The following is a 12,393-nucleotide window of genomic DNA, read 5'->3' on the forward strand; positions in this document are numbered from 1 at the left end:
TCCGGCCGGAGATCAAATCCCGGGATGGTTCCACCATCTATCCCTCTTGATCCACCATGCATCCCTCCTGATCCCACTATCTGTCCCTCTGGATCCACCATCCATCCCTCTGGATCCCACCATCCATCCCCGTGGATCCACCATCCATCTCCCTGGATCCACCATCCACCCCTCCGGATCCACCATCCGTCCCTCTTGACCCCAGCCTGAGGCCAGCACACCTCTCCCCAGCAGGATTTCGGGAATGTTCTCCCATTGGGATGCAGAGCTCAGAGAAGGACAACCAAAAATCATCATCCCCCACAGGGGATTCAGGAAGGGCCCCGGAAAGGATCCCCTGGGAATTCCCACCCCATTTGGGCAGCTGGATTCAATTTGGGAACCAGCTGGGGCGTCCCTGTGGGATTTTCCTCCGGGGTGGAACCCACCCATGCCCCACAGGCACAGGAAAACTTTTCCTCTGGGAATCCTGACCCTTCCCGGCCAAACCCCAAAGAGCACACGGAGCTGGGAAGGATCAACCAACACGGTCCCAAATTTATTTGTCAAGGCACGAGGAACCCTCCAGATCCCGGATTTTCAAGGACTCGACCCAAGGAGCTCTCGGGGACTTCCCTCATTCCGGAGCGAGATTGGGACGCTCCAGCAGCACTCGGGGTGGGGACAGAGCCCCCAGTCCCACGGGAATAACGAGCTGGGGATGTCCCCAGAGCTGTCCCCACGGCAGGACCTCACCCGGCCAGCGGGTGTCTCTTGCCCCGCCCTTCCCAAAAATGCCCCGGGATCGTTCCCGGGGGGACAAACCCCGCCGGGATCCAGCGGTTAAGGCCAGAAGGAGTCCGGAGGAACACACGTGTGGGGACAGGAGTGTCCCCACTCAGCCCGGAGATCCCGCGGGAGATCCCGGCCCCGCTCCCGCTGCCCCCAGCACTCTGGCCGAATTCTCGAGGCTCCGGGCTCGGGAAGGGTGACACTCGGAGCAGGGCACGGGGGGATGTCCCCCCGGGATGGGCACAGAGGGACACGGAGACACAGGGACAGATCCTCACTCCACCTGTCCCCGGGAAAGGCCTGGAAGGGGGGAGGGGAACGGGAATGGGATGAGGAGGAGCAGCAGCTCGGGGTCCTCCCTGCCGGGGCGCCCCGGGGCTGTCCCGGGTCGGGGACACCCGGGAGGGGCCGGGGCTGTCCCGATTCAGGGACACCCGGGAGGGGCCAGGATTGTCCCCATTCAGGGACATCCGGGGGGAACCGGGGCGGTCCCGATTTAGGGACATCCGGGGGGGACCGGGGCTGTCCCCACTCAGGGACATCCGGGAGGGGCCGGGGCTCCAGGGGGACCCCGCTGCCGTCAATCGATCTCCTGCTCCCGACCTGGGGAAAAGGAATTGAGAGGAAAGACATGGAGCACCAGGAAGAGAGAACTCCCGGGCTGGGGTTAATTAACCACTAGATTAATAAATTAAAGAATTAATGAACTATTGGGGTGCAGCAGCTCTCGGGAATACAGGGCTCCCCCCTCCCCAGGCTGCTCCAGACCCTGGGAATCGCACCTGGGCGTGGTTTTATCCCTTCATCCCCACTCCCGGCTGGAAATTCCGGGAGATGTTGTTCCAGCCTCGTTTCTGCTGGAAAAGTGGGATCTGCACCAGGAATGGGAGGCCATGGGATTGGGAAATGAGGACAGAGGGATAATTCCCGAGGATATGAGATAATTGGGAAGGGTTAATTCCCACCGATAAAACTAGGAAGGGGTAATTCCCCATACTAGAATCAGCAGGGATTCACCAGCAGCAGAGGCCAAGCTCTGATCTGATGGAGAGGGAGGGAATAAGAGGAAAGATCAGTATTTCGGGATGGGATTGAGCAGGCTTGGAAAACTCTGTGTCCTTTTCCAGGCTGGGATGAGGGCAGGAGGTTGGGAGAACAGAGAGAGGCACCAACAGGAGCTGAGGTGCCAATTCCCATGTAATTCCAGCTGGAATTCAGCAACAGGATGCTGCTGGGAGTTCCATGGGCTCCCTGGAATGGCAGGACCAACCCCACCAATTCCCATCATCCCAGCAAATCCAGGGAAACCCACCCAGAAAACCCCCAATTCCTCCCAGGGCTGGGTGTCAGGAGGCTTTTCCCCATCCCAGAGTGGCTGGGAAAAGGAGACGAGGGATACAGGAGCTGCTGGATGCCAGGAAAAACCAGCACAGCCCAAACCGGGCTGGAAACGGGAGCTGAGAAACCAAAACCTGGGAAAAACTGATGGAAAACCCAGGGGAAAAGGAGAATAGGGAGGGGAAAATCCCCCCTGAAACCTGAGGAATGATTCCCACATGGATTTTAGGGAGAAAACATCACCAGAGACCCAGGAATTATCCCAGATTTGCAGGAAACATCCACTCACCCTCTCTGCTCTCCGTGTTTTCCAGCAGCTGCAGAGCTGGGAAAAGGGAAAAACATCCCATGGTCAACCCCATCCCCTTCCCAAAGGAAATGGCTCCAAGATCCCATGTTTTGGGGAATAAACCCCAAGAGTGACACCCATTTCCAATTTCCCTGCAGAATTCCAAGGGTTTGTTCCTGTGCTGGTGGATAAAGGGAATCCCTAGGAACATCATGGACCTGCTGGATGCTGGGAAATTCAGGAATTGGGAGGTTTCATGATGGAATTCTGGCATTTTATTGAGGATTTGGGAGGTTTTATTTGGGAATTGGGAAATTTTATTTGGGAATTGGGAGGTTTTATTTGGGAATTGGGAGATTTTATTTGGGAATGGGAAAGTTTTATTTAGGAATGGGGAAGTTTATTAAGGAATTGGGAGATTTTATTAAGGAATGGGGAGGTTTATCTGGGATCTGCCAGGTCAGGGGTATTGGAAAAATTGGGAATACAGAAAGGGCCAAGCACCCAGAGGTGCCACCCCACACCAGGATCGGGCACCCACCTGTCTTGGGCTCCTCCCCCTCCTCATCCCGCTCCTCTGGCCCTGGAAAACAATGATCCAGAGGTGGGAAAATCCCTCCAAACCCCATTCCTGGGATTCTGTGGGTGCCCCTTGGAGCATCCCCATGATCCTGGGCTTTCCACAGGGGTGTGCCCCCAGCCAGGGCAGCACATTCCCGAAAATCCCCGCGGGAAAAGCTTCAGCTCTGAGGGATATCTGTGTTTTTAGCACAGCTGCCACATGGAGACAGATCCCTGGATCCCCCACACCTTGGGATACCCCCTCAGCCCTTCCCTCCCTCCAGCACCCACCACGACCCGGGGAGCTTCCCAACCCTCTGCTGCTGTTTCCAGTGGGAAAAATTCCTGTCCCTGCTTCCCAGGCTGGCAGGAAGGGGCCCTCCCCAGCTTCTGGCCGAGCAAAATCCATGGAAAAAAGGTCATTCCTGAGGGTGTGCAGCCAGCAGTGGGAAACTGGGAGTAAAACCCATGGAAAAAGGTCATTCCTGAGGGTGGCAGAGCCGCTCCCACAGCTGTTCTGGAGCTGTTTAGGGAAAAATCCCCCTCTGGTGCCAACACTGCCCCATAAAAATGTGAAATACAGCCCAGAATGGGAGAGGGACATGGGAAAGGAGCCCAGAGCCACCTCCAGAGATGTCCCGGGAGTGGGAAAAGGGGGAGATGTGCTGGGAAGAGCTGGGTGGGAAGTGCTCCCTGTGGCCAGCATGGCTCTCTGGGACAGGTGTCACAGTGCCACTCCCCCAGTGTCCCCCAGCAGGTGCCACCACCCCCATCCATCCTGGTTTCCCTGGATTTACCTGTGCGCTCCTCATCCTCCCGGCAGCTCTCGCGGATTTTCTGGTGGCACACGAAGGCCAGGACACCGAGCAGGGCCACCACACACACGGCCAGGGCCACTGTCACCCACAGGGCCACCGCCGGGAATGCCAGGGGCTGGCCTTGCGGGGAGGGACGGGAAAGCGCCTGGATCAATGCCCGGAGCCAGGGTGACCTCGCACCAGGGTGACCCCACAGCTGGGTGATCCCACATCCAGAGTGACCCAGGGGGACCCAGCATCCAGGGTGACCAATCCCACATCCAGGATGATCCCAACATCCAGGATGATCCATTATCAAATCTATACCTTCCCTCCATCCCTCCCTCCATCTATCCATCCATCCATCCATCCATCCATCCATCCATCCATCCATCCCTCCATCCATCCATCCATCCATCCATCCCTCCATCCATCCATCCCTCCATCCATCCATCCATCCCTCCATCCATCCCTCCATCCATCCATCCATCCATCCATCCCTCCATCCATCCATCCATCCATCCATCCATCCATCCATCCATCCATCCATCCCTCCATCCATCCATCCATCCATCCATCCATCCCTCCCTCCCTCCCATCCATCTCTCCATCCATCTCTCCATCCCTCCATCCCTCCAACCATCCATCCCTCCCTCCATCCATCCATCCCTCCATCCATTCAGCCTCAGGTCACCCCTGTGGGTCCATGGGGCACAGACGTAGAATGAGGATATTGGACAGCAACCCCCAGGCCAGCTCTGTGTGCTGGTGTCACCACAGTCACCTCCTCCAGCCCTCCAGGCCGGCTCTGGGTGCCGGTGTCACCACAGTCACCTCCTCCAGCCTTCCAGGCCGGCTCTGTGTGCCCGTGTCACCTCCCCCAGCCCTCCAGGCCGGCTCTGTGTGCCCGTGTCACCTCCCCCAGCCCTCCAGGCTGGCTCTGTGTGTCCCCCTGTCCCCGGGCACTCACCCGTGATGGTGACGGAGGCGTGCCCGTGCTGCCGCAGCACGGCGTTGAGCACCAGGCAGGAGTAGGTGACGCCGGGCTCCACCAGCACAGTGAGGACACTGCGCACCTCGAACAGCCCCTCCTCGTTGGCCACCTGTGACGTGGTGACGTTGTCGGTCAGGTTGGTGCCCCGGCTGTCCTGCCACAGCACACTGGCCTCGGGGTAGCCGCGGGACGCGTGGCACGTCACCATGGCCACGTCACCCGGCTTCAGGTCCTTGCTGGGCTCCAGGTGCACACTGGGCTTGGAGTAGGGAGCTGAGGGGACAAGGGGGAATTGGTGTGAGGATTGGGAGACTGGGATGGGCTCTCCCAGCTGAGAAATCCATCCTCAGCTGAGGGTCACTGCTGGTTGAGGCAGGCCCTCAGGTGACACCCTCTCCATCTCCCCCAGGAATATTTTGAGAAAGGTCTCTCCCAGCTGATAAACCCATCAGTGGGGGAGATGGAGAGGGTCCCAGCTGAGGGGCTGCCTGGACCAGCAGTGACCCTCAGCTGAAGATGGATTTACCATGTGGGAGAGCCCATCCCCAAAATATTCCCGGGGGAGCAGGATCCATGCCCTGCTGCCATGGAGAGGCTCCTGGCTGAGGACCTGCCTGGACCAGGAGTGACTCTCTCAGCTGATAAACCCATCCTCAGCTGGGAGGGTCACTGCTGGCCCAGGCAGCCCCTCAGCTGACACCCTCTACATCTCCCCCAGGAAGATTTTGGTGAGGCACAGCCATTGGTCCCCAATCTCCTGGGGGAGCCCACAGCCAGGCTGGCAAAGCTGGGGAACCCCTCCTCTTCCTCTCCCTCCTCCTCCTCCTCCTCCTCCATGGGCCTGATATTTCTGGGTCTGAGAGATTTTAGCCTGCTAGCAGCTGCTAACTTTTTCCAAGGAAAAATTTCTCAAGAAAGCTTTTTCTCAAAACAATCTCGGCAAACAACTCTTCTTTCCAAAAACAATCCTTCAGGTGGTGTTTGCTGTTTCTCTAGTTTAACCAGTGGCATTCGAGAGGTGTTGTTCCTATTCACCAACCATGTTAAGTCTGTATCAGAATACCTTATAAAAGGTAGTAAGAATTATAAAATAAAACCTTCTTTTTCTATGCTCTTTGCCTTCTGAAATATTTGGAGTCTTTCCTTTGTGTCCTATAGCAGCACTCCTCCTCCTCCTCTTCCTCCTCCTTCACCTCCACTTTCTCCCCCACCTCCTCCTCCACCTCATCCTCCTCCTCCTCCACCTCTGTGTCACCCTGATCTTTTTCAGCCTTCTGATGTTTGCATTTTTGTACTGGAGTTTCTCACAGATTTTTATATTACAAAAGTAATGTTTCATAAACTTCTTCCTGTTTACATTCCTCTCTGGAGGAGGGACAATTGATGGACTTCTAGTTTGACCAGTGTGGTTGGAGAGGTGTCAAGCTCATTTGTCCAATCCCTGGTCACTGTCCAGAATATACATTGAGGTCAAGAAATAAATGCCCCTCTTTTTACCCAGAAAACTGACTGCATGCGTGTCCTTCATTACCTGTCCTCTAGCAACACCTCCACCTCCACCTCCTCTTCTTCCATCTTCTCCTCTTCCACCTCCTCCTCTTCCTCCCTCACCTCTTTCTCCTTGTCCTTCTCCTCCTCTACCTCCACTTCCTCCCCTACCTCCTCCTCCTCCACCACCACCACCTCCTCCACCTCATCCTCCACCTCCTCCTCCTCATCTTCCTCCTCTTTTCTCTTCCTCCTCTTCCTCACCCACCTCCTCCTTCTCCTCCACCACCTCCTCCACCTCCACTTCCTCCCTCACCTCTTCCTCCTCCTCTTTCTCTTCCTCCTCTTTCTCTTCCTCCTCTTTCTCTTCCTCCTCCTCCACCTGGTCCTCCACCTCCTCCTCGTTCTCCACCTCCTCCTCCTTCTCTTCCTCTTCCTCCTCCAACTCCTCCACCTCCTCCTCCTCCACCACCTCCACCTCATCCTCCATCTCCTCCTCTTCCTCCTCCTCTTTCTCTTCCTCTTCCTCCTCCTCTTCCTCCTCCACCACCACCACCTCCTCTATCTCCTCCTCTTCTTCCTCCTCTAATCCCTCCACTTCCACTTCCACTTCCTCCCTCACTTCCACCTCCTCCTCCACCTCCTCCACCTTTACTTCCTCCCCCACCTTCACCTCCTCTTCCTCCCCCACCTCCTCATCCCCCGTCCCGGTCCCTCACCTGCCACCTGCAGAGTGACGGCGGCGCTGTCGTAGTCGCGCACACGCACGAAGCAGGTGAAGCTGCCCTCGTCGTCGATCTGCACACGCCGCAGCAGCAGGGACACGTTTCCCAGGGCCAGCTGGTCGTAGAAGAGCGAGGTGCGGTTGGCGTAGCCCCGGCCCTGGTCCTGCAGGCGGTCCTGGCCCCCGGAGAAGCCGTGCACCAGGCGCTTGGTGTCCGTCAGCTGCCAGATGAGGCTCAGCTCGGCCAGGCTGAAGTTGGCCTCGGGAGAGAAGGAGCAGAGCAAGGTGGCGTCGTGGCCAAACAGGGCCACCACGGGCTCCTCCGGCACCTGGATCTCCATGGCACCTGTGGGAGGGCATGAGGATGAGCTGGGACACCTCCAGGAGCGACCCCGGAATTTTCCACCTGGATAACGTCCAGGAAAATAGAGGGATGCTCGTGGGAAGGATGTGTGGGCTGGTGGCACCTCAGGACTGTTCCAGCCATGCCACACCAATGGAAGTGAATAATCCCACATCCAGCACCAAACCAGGGGTTCAGCTGGAGCCAGGAGCAGCCAGGAGCTGCCAGGAGCACCCAAATCTGGATAACATCCAAGCAATGACCATGGGAGGGACACGCTGGCATGTGGCATCTCAGGACTGTCCCCAGCCATGCCACCCTGATGGAAGGGGGACAATCCCAAATCCAGCACCAAACTGGAGCACCTTGGGCTGCCAGGAGCAGCCATGGGCACCAAACCTGCTCAGGGACACGGAGCCTGGGCTGTCCCCACGGAGACACAACAGCGGGTGGCAGCGGTGGGGACACTGTCCCCAGGAGGAGCCAGCCCTGGTCAGGCTGGCAGGCACTAGGTGGCACCAGAGCTCCAGCACGGTGCCAACAGGAGTGGCACAGCAGGATCCCAGCCCCATCCCAGTGCCATGGAATGATTCCAGCCCCATCCCAGTGCCATGGAATGATTTCAGCTCATCCCAGTGCCATGGAATGATTCCAGCCCCATCCCAGTGCCATGGAATGATTCCAGCCCCATCCCAGTGCCATGGAATGATTTCAGCTCACCCCAGTGCCATGGAATGATTCCAGCCCCATCCCAGTGCCATGGAATGATTCCAGCTCATCCAGTGCTATGGAATGATTCCAGCCCCATCCCAGTGCCATGGAATCATTCCAATCCCATCCCAGTGCCACGGAACGATTCCAGCACACCCCAGAGCCACGGAACGATTCCAGCACACCCCAGTGCTATGGCACAATTCCAATTCCATCCCAGTGCCATGGAATGACTCCAACTCATCCAGTGCCATGGAATGATTCCAGCCCGTTCCCATGGCAAACACCACCCACATGGGGACGAGGGCAGGGACGGGACAGGGAATTTCTGGGAGGATACCATGCTGGGAGGATGAGGAGCACAGGAAGGAGCCGTGCCAGGGGCTGCAGACAGACAGACAGGCACGGAAAGGGCACGGGGCAGCCGGCCTGGCTCCAGGCACATCCCAGGCACGTCCCCAGGATCCCAGCTCTGGATGGATAAAAATAAACCCCCGGAGCCAGCCTGGCCGGGTCTGCAGCGGGCACTGCCAAGAGCTCTCCTGGGAAGAGGAATCTGGCAGGCTTGAGTCCTCCCCTGGCTCTGCCACTCAGCGGGAGCCCCGGGAAGGAAGGAGGTGTCCCCTGACAGGAGGTGACACCTGAGGCTGGAGCACAAGACCCAGCTGGGAGCTGCCACCATCCCGGGGCACGCAGGTGGCACTGAGGACATCTCCTGTGGGGTGGTGACACCCGGCCCCCCAGCCCCACTCACCTGCCAGCGCCAGCACGAGCAGTGGGAAGAGCATCCTTGGCACCAGGAAAGTTGGAATGAGGCAGCAGGAGCAGGCACAGCCCCGGGAATCCTGGCGGGGAGGATCCTCTCTGGGAACCCTGAGCTGAGGGAAAACACAAGGAAACGCTGAGATGATGCTGGGAAGGAGGGAAATGGAGCAAAGGAAGGGAACCAGGCCAGGGATCCCACGGAAGCCATTCCCAGGGATCCCACAGAAGCCCTTCCCTGGGATCCCTCACCTGCCATTCCCGGGATCCCTCAGCAGCCATTCCCTGGGATCCCTCAGCAGCCATTCCCTGGGGATCCCTCACTGGCCATTCCCTGGGGATCCCTCACTGGCCATTCCCTGGGATCCCTCACTGGCCATTCCCTGGGATCCCTCACCGGCCATTCCCTGGGGATCCCTCATCAGCCATTCCCTGGGGATCCCTCACCGGCCATTCCCTGGGGATCCCTCATCAGCCATTCCCTGGGGATCCCTCACCGGCCATTTCCTGGGATCCCTCGCCAGCCATTCCTGGGGATCCCTCACCTGCCATTCCCGGAATCTCTCACTGGCCATTCCCGGGGATCCCACAGAAGCCATTCCCGGGGATCCCACAGAAGCCATTCCCGGGATCTCTCACCGGCCTTTCCCGGGGATCCCCCACCCCCTCAGTAAACCACGGGCAGGAGTTCAGCTCCAGCCTGGCTGGGCCAAGGGATGGCGGCATTCCCGGCACCGGGGGCAGCTCCGGAGGCGGCCGTGCCCTGGGGAAGCCACGTGAGCCTCTTCCCTTCCCCGCTGCCGCTTCTCCTCCTCCTCCTCCCCTTTTGTTCCTGTCTTTCCCAGCTTTTCCCTGCAGCGCCGGGCCGTTCCATCCCGTGCTCCCAGAGGAGGCAGCTCGCTCCCGGGGGCGGAATTTCGCTCCAAACACAACGGGAGGAGCTCAAAGGGAGAGAGAGCTTGGGGATTCCCGGCTCCAGGGCAGCGAGGCTCATCCCTGCCCGCGGCAGGAAAACCTCCGGGATGGGACAGCCCCGGAAAAGGGGAAATTCAACCGGAGCTGGATGTGGGGAAGGTGAGGGCAAAGCGCCCGAGGATCCCGCGTGACTCGTCTCGCGGCAGGAATGAGCTCCGGACAGCGGCGCCTCTGCCTGTCCCCTCCCTGGCCCTGCACATGCCAAGGTCCCACTGTGTCCCATCACTGTCCTATCCCAGGGTACCACTGTGTCCTCTGCCTGTCCCCTCCCTGTACCTTCCCTGTCCCTGTGCTCCTGTTCCAGCACATTACAGGGTCCCACTCTGTCCTGTCCCTGTCCCCTTTCTGTCCCTGTCCCATCCCATCCCAGGATCCTGCTATGTCCTGTCTCTGTCCCATCCCATCCCAGGGTCTCGCTGTGTCCTGTCCCTGTCCCCTCCCTGTCCCAGGGTCCCGCTGCCCCGCCCGCAGCCCCTGGCACATCTGTGGGGTCACGGCACTGGCATCTGTGGGGTGCAGCGGGAACAACTTCAGCCTCATCCCCTAAATCCCCTTTAACTGGGAAAAACGCCAAAGGGCGGCTCGGCTCAGCTGCCACGGGGGAAACTGAGGCACGAGGGAGAAACAAAGGGGGAAACGGGTACAGGGAATGGGGAAAATTGAGGCACGGGGAAGGGGGAAACTGAGGAACGAGGGGAACTGAGGTACAGCGAATGAGGGAAACTGAGGCATCGGGAATGGGGGAGACAAAAGCACCAGGAATGGGGGAATCTGAGGCACAAGGAGGAAACTGAGGCACCTGGAATGGGAGAAACAGAGGCACAAGGGGAAAAGTGGGGCACTGAGAATGGGGGAAACTGAAGCACCAAGAATGAGGGAAACTGGGGCACAAGGAGGAAACTGAGGTACAGGGAATGGGGAACACTGAGGCCCGTTCCTACCCCAAGTGCACTAAGAGACCTTCCCCTCTCCTTCCCTCCCAAGAATGAGACAAAGCAAATAATCCAGTTTTTTTCTCAAGCCCTATCCCTAACTTTTCCCGACTGGACACATCCCAGGCAGCCGGGAAGGAGGGAGCTGTGGTGGGAAGGGGCGATGGGGCATCACTCCCTGTCCATGAGAGGGAAACCCTGACTCATCCCCCTCAGAATCCTTCCCTTTTCCTGGGGATGGTAAACAAATCCTCTTTTCCAGGTTTGCTGACCTGCAGTTCCTGCCAGGCTGGCTCAGGACACACTCGTGTCCCCAGCCCTCCCGCTGCAGTCGTGCCGTGACTCAGTTTCCCCAGACCTGGGGACAAAACACCTCAGCTCAAGTTGGGATAAAAGGAATCCCACAAAAACTTCCCTTGGAAGGGGGATGCCCTCGTGCCAGGGGTGGCTGAACCCTCTGGAAACCCAAGGAATAATTAAATCCCCTGGGAATCATACGTCACCCCTTCCCAATTTTTTTTATAATCCCCAAATTATCACCTTGAGGTGTCAAGGAAACACCTACGGATCCAAGAAGTCCTTGCCTCCCAGTCCAGCTCAATCCCAGTTTTTGGGGTGCCTGGGTCAGCCCCCCCTCTGCCCCTCCGCTCGAGCCAAGAGCTTGGCTCTGCTCGGGACTATTTTTAGTTCCTGCTCAACTTCTGGGCATGCAGCAGCAATCCCTCACTTGGGACTCTGTGGGGATGGGGGCGTGGAAAAATGGGATACAGCCCCCAAATCTCATCAGGGATTCGGGGTGTGGTGTTTGGGGTTAGGAAGGGACGAGGATTTGGGGTGACAGCTGGAAGGAGGAAGGGACGAGGATTTGGGATGCAATACTGGGAAAAATAAAGGGATGAGGATTTGGGGTGCAATACTGGGAAAAAGAAAGGGATGAGGATTTGGGGTGATATTTGGAAGGAGGAAGGGATAAGGATTTGGGGTGATACCTGGGAAGAAGAATAGATGAGGATATGGGGAACAATACTAGAAAGGAGGAAGGGATGAGGATTTGGGATGCAATACTGGGAAGGAGGAAGGGATGAGGATTTGGGGTGCAATACTTGACAGAAGGAAGGGACAAGGATTCGAGGTGATCCTTGCCGGGAGGAAGGGATTGGGATTCAGGATGCAGCAGCGGCCCGGAGGAAGGGAGGGTGGGTGGGTTACCCCTTGTCTCGGCGCGGGAAAAAGGAGAAGCAGCACTTCCTTCGGGACCGTGCCCCAGGCGCGGGGCGCGTTCAGCCCCGGATACCCCAAAGAGCGGCTCCAATGGGATTTCCAAGCATCCCGGGCTGCCACCGGCCCTGCACCCACCCCCGCCGCGGAGCCCCCGCCTGCGCCCCGGGACTGCCCCGCCCCGGCCCGGCCCGGGGGGACCCCCACGGCCTCCCGACCCCCGCGGGGCCCCCCGAGCCCCCCAGTCCCACCTGCCCCGGCCTAGGGGAGCCCCATTCATTCCTCCCTCCCTCCCTTTCTCCCTCCCTCCGTCCGTCTCGGAACCCCGCCCGGCGCCGAGCCACGGCCCGCGGGAGGGGCGGCGGCAGCGGGGCGGCTCCAGCCCCGGCACAGCCCCGCTCCTGGCCGGACCCCGAGCCCCCCGAGCCCCCCGGGCCGCGCCCCGAGCCCCGGCACTCACCGGGCCGGCGGCGGAGGCAGCGCGGGCAGC

The 12,393-nt window shown here is 59.0% G+C and overlaps 1 protein-coding gene across 1 annotated transcript; it reads right to left on the reverse strand.

The window, feature by feature from the left end:
- Positions 1-1,269: 1,269 nt before the first annotated feature.
- On the reverse strand, positions 1,270-12,393 carry CD276 (CD276 molecule). The gene is made up of 8 exons (XM_083871063.1): positions 12,364-12,393; positions 8,771-8,894; positions 6,958-7,308; positions 4,727-5,023; positions 3,757-3,897; positions 2,940-2,981; positions 2,399-2,434; positions 1,270-1,374 (listed from the first exon to the last, which is right to left on the reverse strand). The coding sequence occupies exons 2-8, from the start codon at positions 8,802-8,804 to the stop codon at positions 1,352-1,354; spliced, it is 924 nt and encodes a 307-aa protein (XP_083727189.1). The 5' UTR covers positions 8,805-8,894; positions 12,364-12,393; the 3' UTR covers positions 1,270-1,351.

The sequence above is a fragment of the Zosterops lateralis genome (assembly GCF_965231275.1).
Source record: "Zosterops lateralis genome assembly, chromosome: 13".
Taxonomy (NCBI): Eukaryota; Metazoa; Chordata; class Aves; order Passeriformes; family Zosteropidae; genus Zosterops; species Zosterops lateralis.